Genomic DNA, 17,136 nt, shown 5'->3' with positions numbered 1-17,136 from the left:
ATCACAGAGCACAAACATCTTTACTGCTTGTCTTATGTTTGAAAAACTGAATACGGATCTGAAGATGAAGGGGAAAGTCTGTAGACATAATGAATGTCAAAAATCTGTATGAAGATGGATGAACTTCCTTCCTCCATTGAGTATGAACACTCTTTCCTGAGAGTAAGACATTATGTATGGCATTAAATTGCAAGGGACAGGTTGATAAGCTGGAGGACAGGGCTGTCTGTCACTCAGTTGATCTCTAAAAGCCTGGAGAAAAAAGCTGGCAGAAGACTTAAAGGCAAATGCAAAGTCATGCAACTGCAGTAGAATAACTCCATGCAACAGTATAGGCTGAGTGTTGACAGGATACAATACCTTGCAGAAAAGAACGCGGAGGTGCTGGTGGGAATTTGGGACAAGAGACAGCGGTGTATCCTCAGAGAAAAGATTAGTCATATCCTGGCCTATATGAGCAAGCTTATAGTCAGCAGGGAAGAAGAAGTTACATATTCCAAACAGGGGGATGCCTCTGTTCTGCACTTCAGGTCACATCTGGAGTATCAAGTGCAGTTTTGCGCTTTCCATTACAAGACAGACACTGACATAAAGGAACGAGTCCAGCAGCAAGCAGTCAAAATTGTTAGGTGGCTGGAACATTTTACACATGAAGAAAGGCTTGGTTGAGTATTAAGAAGAGTCTTAAGAAGTTCCTAAGGGGATACCTTATTCTAGGGTTCTACAAATTATATGTTGAATTCTCCTTCCCCTGGCTCTTAGTTCAGTTAGTGCTGCTGGTACGGTATTTTGCTCTTATGCACAGCCAAAAAGAAAACGTTCCTCAGGGTAACAGATACCATTTCCATTATTGCTTCAGTATCTAGTATCAGAAAATTTGGATGCTGGAAAATACCAGGGAGGGTTGGTTTGTGCTAGCAACATCTCAAGATTAAGGCAGATATGACTGTCTGGTTTTGGAACTTCTAAAAATCATCAGGAAGTAGGTAATCAGGAAACAATAAATATTTAAGTTCAAGTGTTGTGGATAGAGAGAGAAAGAAGAAAGCAAAGGGATATGCTCAAGATAAATGCCTATCACCTTCATTGTTTCTTTCTAAAATTGTTTTATTGATTTTATTACAATACTCAAAATGGATGACTCCATAAGCACTTTTTTCCTCATGAAATATTTTAAAACCATACAAAATACCACAAAAAAAAAAAAATTGTCCTTAGTCTCTAAGTAAGGTTGAATGTGTTAGAGTTCTGAGTAAGTAATTTTTATTTGCAGGGGCCATATGAAAGATGAAATAAATTAAAACATGAAAGACAAAATTAAGAAACAACAGATAAGGTGTGGTCAAGGAATTACAGTCACCAGGTCTTCCCAACAAAAAATTTTTCTTCCTCTTGTATAAAAGCAAGTTAACCCTTTTTATCAGGCTATATGCCAACGTGTATCCTCTTTAAACACATCATTATCTGATGTACATTGTTTACTTGCCAATCAAGTCTATTCCTTATGTGGCAATCCATTTTCATAAAGGCTGTATAAACATACTTGTTAACCAACTTTTGTCTCCCATATATTTTCTATCTTTAGAGCAACTGGAAACTTCAAATGTTCAGAAAGAAGTGGTGGTTGAGTATGAGTTGAGTAAATGCTATTCTTTAAAGGTATATTAACCAACCTGATCCCAAACTGTGTGCCTTTGTTGTCTCAAACCAGTGTGAATACTTTATCATTCAAATTAAAATACTCCTAACAAATTATGTTCCACATATTTGTGTCTTATGAAAATATGGAAGGCCCCATATACCTGTTATCACTAGTGATGCAGGCAGCACAGGTTCCGGTTGGTTCTTCACTCTGCTCATAGTAGTGGGCATCCACATGAGCTTCCTCAGCCTTCTTCTTTAGTATCTCTCCAAATTTATCTTTGCCAATGCACCCAAAGAAAGTTGCAGCTTTGTAAGGGCTCTGAATCATCCACTGCAGATTGACAAGAAAAACAAACAAACAAACAAAAACAACAACAAATAATTAACATGCCTGATATGTTATTTGTCCTTTTTTCTCTCTGCTCACCATATGTAATTCTGTGCTTACAGAGCACTGTGACACACACTGATCCGACAGAACTCTTCTGTGCCAGAAGTAAAAGTCAGTTACATCAAGAGAGGGAAGGTCAACAACAAATAAAGAATTTACTCCTAATCATGCTGGTGAGTGCTTACCATTTCATGTGAAGTTTACTTATTAGACGTAGTTCACTATAAAATAGATTTGAAATACCTTGTAAAAACATAGGAAAAAGGTTCTTTAGCTTAAAGGATATGCTCCACATTAGATTTAATCAAACAACATAGTATCTTTAATGGAAATTTGTAGAAAAGTAAAAATAAAATACAGAGAGAGAGAGCATAAGGAAAACAACATTTAAGAACCACCAAAACAAACATCTAGCAAAATTCACAAAATATTTTCAAAAACAAAATGGTACTGAAAATAACCACGCGTCTACCATTTGACTATACACAAAAAGGAAATGTTCCCCGCTCTTATTGTTAAACCACACACGAAAATACCTATCCCCAACTTATTAAGAGCAGTTCTATCACTTGAATTGTAAGGAAAGAGCATAGCTGTATAGTGTTGCTAAGGTGCTATGTTATTTTATAAAACTCCTTTATTGACACAAAATATACATCTTTCAATTCTAAATGTAACTACATTTGGTACTATGTTAAAAGATAGAACCTAGCACTGAAGTAAAATCAAGAGTGAACTAAAATATAAATGTGAAGAAATAATCACAGGCCCTACCCTGCTGGTGATGAGTCAACCAACTGAAGTCATTATAATTCCCTCTAATTATAGTCAGAAAGCTTATCCACTCAATCTATAGTATGAATTAAAGGCTACATCGATTTACTGCTATACTAAAACCCTACTTATAATTGTTTCCTAATCAAGATTTAAATAAGTGATAATGTCTCCATTACGAATCAGCATTAGTGGTAGCTGTGGGTCGTAGCAAGGTCAAGCAAGTGATCTGCAAATACATGCTTCATCACATCCTTATCACTTCTAGCTCCAGAAGAAAAACAGAAATTCTTTAGTCATGCTCAAGTTTTCATTAATAAGGCAAATGGACAAATGTTCCAGGGCCTCTTCCCGCACCAGTTTGATATATATCAAGTTTAAGATTTTAAAAAAGTCTTGTCAGATGGTGGCAGCGTTCAGTCTCTTATTTGTGAAATGCACTCTAGATACGTTCTGCTTGTCTGTTCTGTATCACTCTAAATTGACAGATGTTAAATAAACCCCTAACAGGAGAATTATGTACAACATCCTCATATTTCACATACATTATAGACACTTGCAGGGTGTTCATTTAGTATGTCTTAGAAGGTGTAACATTTTATATTTGGAGTTATGTTCAAGTAGAACAGATTATTTAACAAGACTAAAGATGTTGTGACCTACTCTAAGGAAATATGGCAGCAATTTCTATACTGGTAAGAAGCACTTGAAGTCTTGCGTCCCATGTTGAACAGCATGCCTTACTCTCAAAAAATAAAAAATGAACAGCAACAGCTATGAATAGCATTTATCAAAGCATCAGCTTTCCACAAACCCCAACAGTTCTTCAAAAAAAAAATATATATATAAAGATTCCGAGCTACACCTTAGGGTTACAACATTCTAGCAAATGACATAACTTTTCCATCCTTTATATGTAAAGTCTGACAACATTTGGAGCAGTACTAAGTAATATTTCACATACATCTTTATGGAAAAAAAAAAAAAAAAAAAGAAATTCTGTTAAAATATCACAGTTTGGGCTGTTGGCAGCAGCTCAATTTGAATTCGGATGTGATAACATGCCATATATAATTGTCACAATCCTTACTTTAAATGTAAGTAAAGTTATTCTTGAGAATTGGAAGTCATGATCTGGGGCTTCTTGAGATGAACCTCTGCATATTGTGAAGACCAATTCTTAAATAGGCAGAGCTTCTGCTGATGCTCATGATTATTTGAAACATAGAAATTACTTGGTGGGCAACACAGCGATTACCACTGCATAGATACTCTTTTCATGTGAACATCTGAGCTAAGTTAAACAACACTGAGGAAGATGGAAAAGCAGTTCAGCAGTGTTTCTGGAAAGATTCTCTCTTCACAGATCTCCACTTACAAACACTCCCAACTTCTTGGAACGATCTTCACATATTCCCACAATAAAAGTAGCGAGGTCTTCCTAGTTGCCTAAGAACTCCAAACCGCTCTTCCTTTACCTCAGTTATGTCTATATATTAGTAAAGGCAAAACAGGGACATGATGCTAAGAACTTGGTGAAACTGAACTATAGAAATACATCTGTGGCACACCACTCAAGTTGTACCTAGTGGGATGAGCCACAGAAAGCACCTTGCTGGGACTGGAGTCTAATTTGAATACCGTGATATAGAAACAACAGGGTTCTATGGACCACTTCACACACCATTATTATTATTATCACTGCTAACATTTTGGCTAAACCACTCTAAATGGGAACAGGGGCTCAGTCATCAAAAGACTATTACCACAATGAAATGACCATGCAGCATTACATCCAATATCAAACTCAGGCCAATAACAAACTGCACACTTTAATGCCAGGTATGTAGTTATATAAACCACAAATTCAATTTATAGATTTATGTGGAATAGAAGATTTAATTGAATGAAAAGACTCTAGACAGAAACAGAAAATGACCCAGCTCAGCAGGCACTAGCATAATGAGTTAATTATCTAGGGTTTGGCTAGGCAGTGAGGCAGCTATTAACTTACTGTATTGACAGTCTGGTCAGGAGAGGTTGGCACCTGGCCACACCAAGAATCTTCACTATTACCCCCGGGAATCTGAAGCTGTTAATGGCCCAAAGACAGAAGTGTCAAAAGTAGGAACTCATCATGAAGGAGCAAGACAGCCTCAGGAAGGGAATACCACAAAGGAAACTCAAAATCTAGAGTGGTTTAAGAAATCTAGTGTGTTTCTCCATCCTAAAGTTTTCTTCTGTCAACACAGCATGGGCATCAGGTACACACAAGGACAGGCCCTGACCTTGTCAGTCAGAATAAGCATCTGTGACAGAGCAAGGCGTAGAGGAAATATAACACCTTTCAGATGCTCTCTTGAGTTAAACAGATTGCATTTGCTTCATACTTCTGTTGTATGCACTCTAGTAAACTAAAAGCAAATACGAACATTTTTTTAAACAACCTTTTTCTTCCCTTTAACATAACCCTGTCTTGAAATTAGGCTGATTTCATTACCTCAAATTACCCTATGCCTACAGGCAACTTATTCCTTATGATCAAATACTGAAGCCAGCACTTTGACATCCAAAGACATACCAGAGAATGACAGAACGCTTCTCTCCTTATTTTCATGACACCAACTTGGGTTCACAGAAGCAGCAGTATCTATCTGTTCAAGTGTTTTTTGGTGATCTGAGTTAACAGGGTGAATTCCGTGGCATGCTTAAGCTGTCAGAGAAGTCTGAGAACCTTTGTGTTCCCGGGAGTGGGTGGCAATTGCAGAGAACAGCATCGTCTTTTCTTGCAAGATGTTGAGATGCCAAGAAAACTTGGTAACAAACAAAACTTCTGAAGAATGAACTGTGACTTTGTCATGCTGCTTGGAGTTAACTGCATCCCACTCACATCCTCAGACTCAAAGATGTGGTACACCTATCTCCCACTTTTGACTGATTACAGAACAGCTTTGGAAATGACCTTTCCCGAATTACAGAAGCACTTCCACAAGCACTTCTTCCAACACGAGAAGGGACTTGACTTTGATTGGCTACTCATTCAGTGCTGTTCTTTGGGAGCGATATTCAAGGTGAGCTTACAGAGTTACCCGAATGTTGTCTTATACCCAGAGAATCAAAAAAATGCACACTCACACTATATGAAAATCATCAGTGGTCTTACATAATTACCCCCAAAACAGAGAGGTAGGTGTTCACTGATTTTTATTTCCCAAGCATCCTATTTAGCTTGAGAACACCATGCTTCTGACCAAGGGGTAGAGCCCAGTATCCCATATCACAAAATACCTGTGTTCAAAGCTTCTCTACTGTTGCTAAGATCCAAGTAAAGGGAGGACCAAGGCAAAAGCAGAAAAACTAAATACTTGACCTCATTTACCTCATTATCTTCAGTTGCAAAGAGACTTCTCTTGTAAAAGAGGAGTTTGCTGCTGCCAGGTTTCAATAGACAACTGTTTGAGACTGAAAAACACCACCATACCGAAGAAGCTTAAGACAGCTTTAAAGCCCTCTGACTAAAACAAAGATCCTTCAAAAATAATCTTGTTTTACTACAGCTTCATGCTTTGCTGTAGATGACACTGATAACTGGATAACATTAATAATAGCAACAAGGAGACTGACAATGGTATTTGTTATCAGTCCCACATTGTTCTCCATCTGAACTCTGAACTTCTTAGCTCCTTAACTCTTTTTTTTTTTTTTATTAAAAAAAAAAAATAGCTCCGGCCAGTAGTGCATTTCCACATCTGTCAGTCGTCTTAAACTAACAGTGCCAAAGCATACAAAGCTTCGCTTTGGCTGACATACCTTCTGTACATAGAAGCTTTCAGCTGTAGACTTGAAGCCTAAATACCCAGGAACTGACAACACAACAAGAAGCATTATGCCCCTTCACAGTGAAGTATCTTCAAAACTCATTAACACTACTGAATACAGACATCTGAAGTGCGTTATTTGAAGCTGGACTCTTCTCTGCATGATCTGTCAAATCTGATCTTATTTTAAATTGCATCTCACAGAGGAGAGGGCTCCAAACACCTAAAATTAGCTAAGACTTAACATGTTTGCTAAAATCTAAACTAAACAATGCTAACAACAACTTATGAAGCATTCTTTTTAGTCAATCAGAACAGGAATGGCTTGTTTTCATACAGCAACATCTGGACTATCTATCCTCTTGAGAACGTAAAATGAGTCCATACACTCTTCAGAAGGGTTCACCAGTCTGTTGTTCGCCTAGAACATTTCCTATCACCAATTATATGTGTAGTCCATTAAAAAGCTTTTAGGAATATTGTAATATTCAAATAAAATACATCACACCTCATCTTAGAAAAACAGATAAAACAAGCAAAAGTGGGATCAAAACCTTACACAAATCTTAAAAGAGGGAAAACCTGCCAATATGCAAAACAATCCTAAAAAAGACATCAATGTCACTGTTCCAAGCGAGTGAGCTCACATTTCTTGTCAGTGATGTGATACGTCTCATGCACAACTGGAACGCAATATTCAGTTACCATTACACACACTGTATCATTTCAAATCCCTACTGTGGTGGGCTAACCCCAGCCAGCAGCTATGCCCCCACCCAGTCACTCACTCACTATTCCCCAGAAGGAAGAGGGAGGGAATTGCAAGGGCAGCAGTGAAAGAAACCCATCGATCAAGATACAGTTTAATAAGTGAAATAATAATAATGTTCTCCCTCTTTCTCCCACCTTTTTTTAAAAAACAAACAAAACAAAACAAACAAACAAACAAACAAAAAAAAAACAATGTAAAGGCAACCACTCACCCTCTCCCACCAGCAACCTGAAGCCTAGCCAGCCTCTGAGCAACAGATACCTTGGAAAAATTGCCCCTGCTTCCTCCTCCTCTGGCAAGTTTTATGCTGAGCATATTCTATGCAGCACAGCATATCTCCTTGGTGAATCTGGGTTAGGGCTGTGTCCCCTCCCAAATTCTTGCCCACTTGGTGGGGAGGGGGCAGGGTGGAGGGTAAAGTGAGAAACAGAGATGGCCTTGATGCCGCTCAAGTACTACTCAGCAATAGCTAAAAACACTCATGTACTATCAGCACTGTTCTGGTCACAAATCTAAACCACAGCACCATGAAGGATGCTATGAAGAAAATTAACCTGAATCTATTCTCAGCGTACCTAGCTCAGGAATTACTGCTACAAGCAGTCTTTAATACAGTATCAGGACGCTGCAAAGCAGATGAGATAATACAGTTTTGTTCCAACACCTTTGGAATCGTTTTTCCCTTTCTTTTTTTCACTGATAAACATTTAAAGATCACGATGGTTATTATCATGTAATGACCACATAAAAAAAAAAGTGGAAAAGGAAAAAATAAGCTTATCTTTTTAAAAGCAGACTTGCAAAAAAGGAATCCCATGTCCTGTACAGTAATTCCTCTGCCATCAGTTGAAGCTGCCAAATCTTGCATGAGGAAGTGATATTGTTAAAATGCATGACAACACCCTCAAGCAACTTCCAGTCAAATGAGATAAAAGCGATAATATTTTGTAAAGGAAGGACTAGCTAAATCCTTGCACTGAGACCAATATCTACATCTTATCAGGATTTGGATGACAATACACTATCCAAATCCTTGCACAGGAACATCCGTTAGCTTTAGTGTGGTGCTTCAAGTTACATTTCACTATAGCTTTTTGAATTAATTGTCCATCAAAACATCAGTCATCCAGGAAGAGTACTTCATTTCTACATTTAAAAAGACGAAACTAACAAACTGCCTCTTGACAAAATCTATTGTATAAATAACTATTTTCAGCTCTGCTGTTTTCTTTTGCATTTCACTTCCTTTCTACTTCTCTTGCCCTTCATCTGCTTTTCTGATGCTTTATTTTTAGTCTAGTTTCTGAACTTCTTGTTGTACAAGAAAATACAACCACATTTTCAGTAATTAAACATGCAGTAACCATATTTCAAAGTTTCATTGTGGCCAAAGCTAGCTCTCATTTATTCTGACCCTTATATATTGGCCAGTCCAGATTGTTACCTCTAATATTCCTTACTCAGACAACCTCTTATCTTGTATTTCTAACGCTATCGCTCTGCCTCCAACATCTGAATTGCTTCAGCCTCTCTTCTGAAGTTTGTTGTATGTTATTTGAGACCAAAGGCAGAAACACTCCTGCAAGACCTTGCAAAGCACATAAATGAGACTGCAGCTGGCCTTGAGTGCCATCCCCTGCAAAGCACAGAACCCAAAGCATCAACTACCTCCTTGTTTGATCTGATGCATTACTCCCTTTCCCTTTTCACAACGTGAATGTGGTCCCTTCTCAAAATTAAGTAAAAAATAATACACCTACATAATAGGACTGGTCATGCAAGTTCTTCATCCTTCACATGACAGTTACACAAAAGCTGTCACGACAGTAAGAATCCTAGGTTTACTTCCATAACTGTTTCAGCGTATACAGCTGTTTATTAAGAAATTTGCTAATGCTACAAAGCTGTGTATGAGATAAGGCTCAATAGTACCTTTATCAGTAAAAGACCTCAAAGACAGTAACTTCCTCATTGAACACCAGGAAATATGGCAAAGTAGCAAGTAAAGCCCAACAAAAAGTCTTGATATTCTGTGTGGTTAGGAGCTGTGATGTGTTACTAAGAGCATGCTAACAAGAAAATGCACAGTCACACTTGGGTCCAGTAAGACTCACTCACTGTGCAACTGTGCACTGCTGCTAACCGTGCCTCAGCCATGTACAGAATTAGCACTCCCTTCACGGAGATACAAGGAAGACTTAAGCATTTTCAAAATGCCCTTAAACTTTCCAGCATAAACCACTGCATATTACTTAAGTACTAACCTGTGAATGAAAATGATATTGTTGCAAAATGGCATTTTAGGATAATTCACATATCATTTTGCATATCTGTAATCTTAAAGCAAGTCTTCCTTTCCAAAATGTGTGCATGTGTCACTCTCACTTCCTTGCTAGATGATGTGCAGTCTCAATGAATACACCCACTCTCCCAATCACAGCAAAAAATCCACAAGTGAAGACATTTCCTCCATTGTCTGGCAGCAGAGTTCATAAAGCACAAACTGTAAACAGCTGCCTATCAGCTTCTATCAGCAATAGTATCAAAAACAGATGGCAAAGGTCAAGTCAAAGTTTATTGACAGTGATGAACTTTGACAGCCTCTATTAAATTACTTCTTCCTTTAAGGTGTATGTGATCAAAGCAGCAGAGAGATTTTCACTCAGTCACATAACAAGCTATTTGTTGAGATTGAAACATCTGGTCAATATCTCCTAACACTGCAATTTCATGCACAGTTAGCAACAGGGTACATTTCTTCTCTTCTTCTTCCAGGGTCCAGAAGGGTGGCACATATGGCTGATCATTTCATTCAGAAAGGTTACAATTCCAGGCATTACGTACAATTGTCTCTATGCTTTATAGTATTTTAAGTCTACCCACCATCGTTTTCCATCATCACTGCTGTCTGCTCTGCTCTTCTACTATAAAAGCCCACAAATATGACAGAGCACTTAAAGCTTAACAGCTTTTGACTACTGAAGTTAGAAAGCAGTTAAGGCAAGTGAGTTTTTAAAGTAGCAGGTCTTCATCTATCTGTTGTCAAGAATTCTCAATACATTAAACTATTTACCAAAGGGCTTGTAACACATTGTAATTTTTTTCATCACAGCAAGCCCTTCATTTAAAGGCTTTCCTGAGCAATTAGAGATCACCCTTGTTACCAATTTATAACTTACTACACATTTTACAAACATAACTTGTATTTTATTTCAAGTTAATGTGTGACAATTATAAAAACTTGATTAATTATAATCACATTTCTCAACCAGAAACAGCAAAAAAAGACAAAATGTTATCTATCCCAAATGCTGAAAACACTTCCTTATAAAATTATGCATTTATGTTGCCACAGCAACAAGTAGTGGGTAGTGTGAAATGTATTTCCACCTTCCATTTCTGAATCCCAATCTTTGTGGGTCAAAAGAGATGGGAAAGGCCAGTTGCAAATGTGCCTATAAAAACTATATGTCATTTACTATTAAATAACTTGCATTTTTTTTATTCAGTTAATAGTTAATTTCTGTATCTCATTCCTACACTGTCTGATTCAAATAGTATCTGAACCTTGCAAGTTTACGCAGACATTCAAACTCCTCAGTACAATGATGCATCATGCCCAGATGCTGCACCAAACGCATAACAGAGGGGTGGGCAGGGAAGAGAGAAAGTGGATCAATGCCCTGCAAAAAATCTGCAAAACACTTGAAGAGACATTCCTGAGATGTCACTGAAGAAGTCTATTTTTTTCTGAAAAAAAAAAAAAAAAAAAAAAAAAAGAACAACAACAAAAAAACAACAATTGGCAATATGACATCTATGGCAATGCTTCAGCAGTGCCTCACTGTTTTGAAGAAATTGTATGTGTAACTTTGTGTGTAACTTTTTTTTTTTTTTTTTAAACAGGATTATCCAGTAGAAACTGTTGTTTCATATAATTGGCAGATATAGCTCACAGGTAACAGGAGCTTGTTTACAGATTTTAAGTGAGAGCCTAAATAAGAGCCTGTCACAGTATGCCACAAAAGCAGACAATCAAGTCAGGAAGACAACTAATTAGTTGCCACTTAGTGCCAACAGCACTAGTGTACAAATTAACATGTTAGCCAAAATCTGTTTCTTGATAGGAGTGTAAAAGAAGAAGTGTTCCAGGAGCACCAAATAAGTTCTAGAGTGATGTGGTAAGCAAAGTAAATGAGTGAACTTGTAAGGAAATGGGAAAAACAAACAAACAAACAAAAAAAAAACAACCAACAAGAACCACACCACCCAAAAAAAACAAAAACAAACCCACAACCAACCAACCAAAGAAAAAAAAAAACAAAACAGCTCCAAAAAACACAAAATACCCAATCAGAGGGTGCAAAACTTTGTTGCACATGTACAGGAAGGCTTATAGTATCATGGTGGAGCATTCCACCCAAAGTGATAGAAAGTTTATTTCTTCCAGAGTTAAGAAGTTTCTCCAGAAGAAATCACAAATTAAAAATAAAGTACAACAAAAAATCTGCTACTTCTCCTATGGCTTCAAGGCTTACTCTCACTAGACTGGGATCCTTCTGAATAACAAAGGCAAAACTTCAGAAAGGTTATATTTGGCTTTGAGTCTAACCATCAGGAATTAACATTTCAGGATTGGCTTCTCCTAGCTGTTATCCCAAATACTCCATCCCCAGTTCCACATGGAAGTGCAGAAAGTTGACAATTTGGAACCTTCAAAGACTGCCTGGTACACAGACAGAGTTGAAGGTTCAAGACAATCTGGATCCACAGAGCACATGTGGACAATGGTTTCAATTACAAGTCATGCATGCTCTTAGAACATGCACGAGAAGTATATACCATAGCACTCCCAATACAAAGCAGTCACGTTCTCAAAAATAAATGCATTTTTATGCTACTGTAACAAATCCATTATTTTAATTGCTATCCATCCAAACGTTAGTGCCTTTACACGGTTCAAAAACAGTTACCTTCAGATAAAGCATATAATTTCACATTTCTAAATTACCTTTCAGGTCCTTATTCCAGTACCAACTAGATACAAAAGCAACACAGACCATTCGGTGCACGAGAAGTGCATTCAGTGCATTTCCTATCGTTTCATGCTGGCTGACACTAAGAAGCCTGGACAAGCGGCCATCCCATGCAACGCTCTGCTCGGGTAGCTCATCTGCCGCAGTGGTTCAGCAGGCCCTGTGTGTGTACCATCACATCCCTCTGCTTGCCTGCCAGAGGCCTGATGGATTCAGAGCGCCCTTGATTCCCCACGCCAACACCAGCACCAGCCCCTACGCCCTGCAAACACGGGAGGGAGGTCAGAGGCCGCCTCTGCAGGAGTTCCAGGGAGGCAGTTTTGAGGCCCACCTCAGAGAACTTCGAGTTACCGCCTATGGGATAGCTGGCACGCTGCTCCTCCACTGCAGTCAACATTATCCATTTACATAAATAAATGGCTTTTATTCCATTCACCAATAACTGAAGGGTGACAATATTATTTTTCCTATATCCCATGCATGTAAACACTGCTTTATATTCAGCCCACTTCACAACAATCTTACTTTTCCCCTTGCCAGATTCACCCACACCTTTAGATTTGCTGTGGTTGGTGGCATGAAGAATATCTTTGACAGGCTTCTGTTTGTCATCAGCTGTAAATATATTCTATTCTGATTCCCAAGATAGCAAGCAAAACAGCAAAACATAATTCTTCATTAACACTGTTGATTATTTTTTGAGCTAATATACTCCTTCCTTCATGGTAACGTCTATACCTGCAAGAAATTTTAACCAAACAATTCATTATTTTTAAACAAAACGGACAACAGAAATGACATATAATTATATGCAGCTGAAAGCAGTAATTGGCAGTACCTGAATTTTTTGGCACATAGCTCAAACTCTGTACTAAGTTCAAATAATTTTCACAGAACAGATAATTTAGTCACCAACTGATGTATACCCATGAAAAAGGACTGCAAATTGCTCATTTTTTTTCTTCCTTAATTCAGTCACAACTAAAAGCTTTGACACCTACCATGAGCAGCTCGGCCTTAACACTAACTCCTAGACCTCATCTGGCTTGAGTGGAAGGCAAGGGAGATTTTACATTTACTGGAATGTTAGTTTTGATTCACAGAGAGTTAGTCTTCTACTGTTGGTTTCACAAACTGCAAGACCAAATTTGTTGAACCTTACCTTTTTCACAACAGAAATATTTCTTTAAAACTCTCAAATCAAAATTAACAGAAAGAAATCAATACACGAAACACAAAAGATGATGTTTTGTTGATAACTGTACAATCCTGATCCAGTTAATATTCTTTGAAAGTTTATTTAAAAACAGTCAATGCGAGTTGTATTTTGAAGTTAAAGATCTCCTTTTCCAGTTTCCTCTGAGACACAGGAAAGCCCAACAGAACTGATTGTGATCTCAATTAATCCAATTTTGTGTTGATGTAAATTTATTCACTTCAATGGAGTTTTGCATGATTTATGCAGATGCAAATGAGATCGAATCCAAGCCTATTTTGACCCTGTATATATTATCTTTTCATTTGGCAGAGTAATTTATTTTTAATTTTACCTAAAGGAATATCTGCAAGTATGTGTGTATAGCTTCATTATTTCAATGTTTAAAAATGAACAAACAAACAAAAACCCACAACCTCCTATTATCATCTATAGTGCAAGTATTCAGTGCCTACCTTCCTAAAGTATAATAGTTAAGATATGCCAAGGTATGACATAAGATATGTCAAAGATTGGTGCCCAGTACAAAACACTCTTAAGAAAGTACCTCTTGAGTGTAAAGTAAAATAAGGAAACAAGGTCTCATCTGCACTGAAGTTCGCGTAACACTAAAATGCCAAATCTTGAAAAGCCAATAATTTATGAAGGGAAATATGGAGTATTGTCTCCTTTTTTTCCTGTGAAGAATAAACTGTAAATAAAATTCCTCTAATGAAAACAAACCATGTTTATATATAGATAAATAATAAGTAAAAATTCATTTTCAAAATATGATTTCATTATAGCCACGAGCCCCAAATACTCAGGCAATGGGAACAGAGCTCCCTAAGTGTCTCTCTCATGCATTCAAGATTTGCCAAAGACCAAATAAACCACCTGCCAAATCACTCACCTATCATAAACCACAAGTGACCCTTACAGAATCCTAATTCAGCAACATGTATTTCCAATTGTTTCTGATCATATGATCAGCAAGAAGTCTTTTAAATACAGACAAAAAGATCACTGAAAATATGCTCATCTTCTGTGCTCCCAGTTCACAAATTTACGATTTTCTCATCTATTTTTTTCTGTATTTTGGGATGTCATTATTAACGAAGATTGCACTGCAAGCATGAAATACCAATTCACAATTTAGTTTTGAAAGGCAAGAAGTGGAATAGTTACCACTGAAAAGGAGACAAAAGAGTCAGTGAAGTATCCAGAAGGAACTGCTATTCAAAAGACACTCTAGGACCTTTATGTTACTACTAGCATCATAGCTAATAACTGTTCAGAAAAGAAACTAAATGATCATCCCCTGTAGCCAAAATTTGGTGTAAATGTGTGTGTCATAGAGGACACCCAATGCATCTCACTAAAATTCACCCAAATTCAGTGAATGCACTGCGAATACAGAAACTTTATTAGTCATTATAAAATCTGGCACCCCCCCATCACCATGGACAATTCCAAGCACACAGAATTACCTACTCTTTATAATAAAGCTGTCATAAAGTACCTCCGTCTGAGCATACATCAATCCCTTTACTTTAAGAAATATTTTTGTGTATGCTTTATAGAAGCTAAAGATGTAAAACAGCGTAAGAGCAATGTAATTCAGCACTCACTGCTGTTCTCTGCACAGGGGCACTGACTGCTTTCAGCAGCACTGGGCAAGCCAACAGCCCTGTATCTTGCTTGCACTGGCTGCAGAACATGCTAATTCTGAAGACCCAGTGTATCAGGCAGCTTGTGCTTCATCCGAAACCCTAACTGCATATGTACTAATTAATTTGGGTCTAAAATTATCCTGTTGTTACTTGATCCTTTTGTATCATCTTTCTTCTGTGCAGCACAAACCCCATAATATTAAGAAGTACAAAAGTATAAATGTATTTAACCTAACATCTAAGGACAACTAAAATGAAGTGTTTTCAAACTAAAAATTGAAACGATGAACTCTTGGGATACTTTCCCTCTCAACAAGATAAAAATTGCAACATAATTTTAAGGATTCTTTCTGGAGTTTCTGGATGTTGTCATTATTGCTAGCTGTTCTACTAATGTTAATTACATCATTACATGATTTCCCATGGATAACAACTTGTAATTCCATCTACTTATTCTCTAAAGAGGCAGAAGAACACAGTAGATTAGGAGGCTGTCAAGATGACAAAATGACATCCAAGGCAAATTTGTATTTGTAATACAGCATGCAAGATTTGGAAATGATACTTAAAACAGAAGCAGCAAACTAGCTGCAGGCACTGAATGTATGCTTCAGGCAGTGAGTGTATGAAAAATGCCAAGACATTAGAATATCTGAGGCACCAACAAAAGAAAGATTTTAAACTCCATTAAGAGGAGAATCTGTCAATAAATCAACTGACAAGTAATTACAACTATCAATATTAAAACACTCACCAGTTATAATTGGCGTAACACCACTTCTCTTGATGTAAAAGCTTACAAGTAACTACATAAAAGGTTAACTCATTAATTTGTTCTTAATTTTCCAGAACAAATTCTTAAGTAGTTCAGATTCTTTTAACCTAAAAGCCAATTTTCTGCTCATACTTACATTGGTGGAACCTGACTGATATCAGTTGGATTACACCAATATGGATTAAAAGAGAATTTGGTCCTATTATCTTGATTCTGGTAAGTTGTTAAACATAGGATATGACAAGTCAAGTGTAAGTCTTCAGAATACAAATATATTGTTCCATCAGTGGACTGTGAATATGTTCATTAATAACTGTAAAGCAATATGAAACTGAACAGCCCAGATCAATACTAGACACGATTATAAAATTACTGCCTATGCATTGGATTTTATTGTCTCTCTCTTTTTTTTTTTTTTTTTTTACTCTTAAGAAAATACATTTCTTTTTCATCAGTTTAGGTATAAAAACTACTTGTATAAAACCAAAACAATTTAGTATTAAGAGCAGCAAACTGAAACTAAGGTATTTTGTTCATGTGTTAATGAAAATAATTTCTGCAGATTATTTTAACAGTGCTGAAAGCATTCATCCTTTTCTTAACATGACATAACCTACATACTGGAAAATACTGTAGGGATTTGATATGTTATCCCAAAGTTGGTTTTTTTTTTTGTATGTGTGTGTGTGTGTGTGTTTTCTATAGAAACCAGGTTTTGTTTCTTTTTTAATATTCTTATTGATATAGCAATGTGATTCCTCTTATTTTAAGGCAGACTAATATCGAACTGAGCAAAAGCTACTAAAAGCATCCCATCCCTGGCAGCAGGGGGTGCACCTTTTAGTTAGCCATATTTCTAATTCATATAATCCCATATTCACACTTCATCATACCACAGATCAATGTACAGGTGTTGCACTGTAAATGATCTGTGGAATCATGATAGAAGATGGCCAGGATGGGTTCTCCCTCTCTGGGTTGGCATCTCTCTAGGCAGGAGGTATAAATTGTGTATTGCCATTTCAGCACATTATCTGACTAGGCGTTAGTTATCATTG

General features: G+C 37.1%; 1 protein-coding gene across 2 annotated transcripts in view; it reads right to left on the bottom strand.

Moving 5' to 3' along the window:
• Positions 1–17,136, bottom strand: part of ADK (adenosine kinase) — a 278,413-nt gene that overhangs the window by 152,455 nt on the left and 108,822 nt on the right. For both annotated transcript variants that reach the window (XM_082765066.1, XM_082765067.1), the window contains exon 5: positions 1,803–1,975. In XM_082765066.1, coding sequence (XP_082621192.1) covers positions 1,803–1,975 — 173 coding nt within the window. The remainder of the gene's footprint in view (positions 1–1,802; positions 1,976–17,136) is intronic.

The sequence above is a fragment of the Aythya marila genome (genome assembly GCF_965140915.1).
Source record: "Aythya marila genome assembly, chromosome: 7".
In the NCBI taxonomy this organism is placed as follows: domain Eukaryota; kingdom Metazoa; phylum Chordata; class Aves; order Anseriformes; family Anatidae; genus Aythya; species Aythya marila.
The sequence above is the reverse complement of the archived record's forward strand: the minus strand, read 5'-3'. Positions and strand labels throughout refer to the sequence as shown.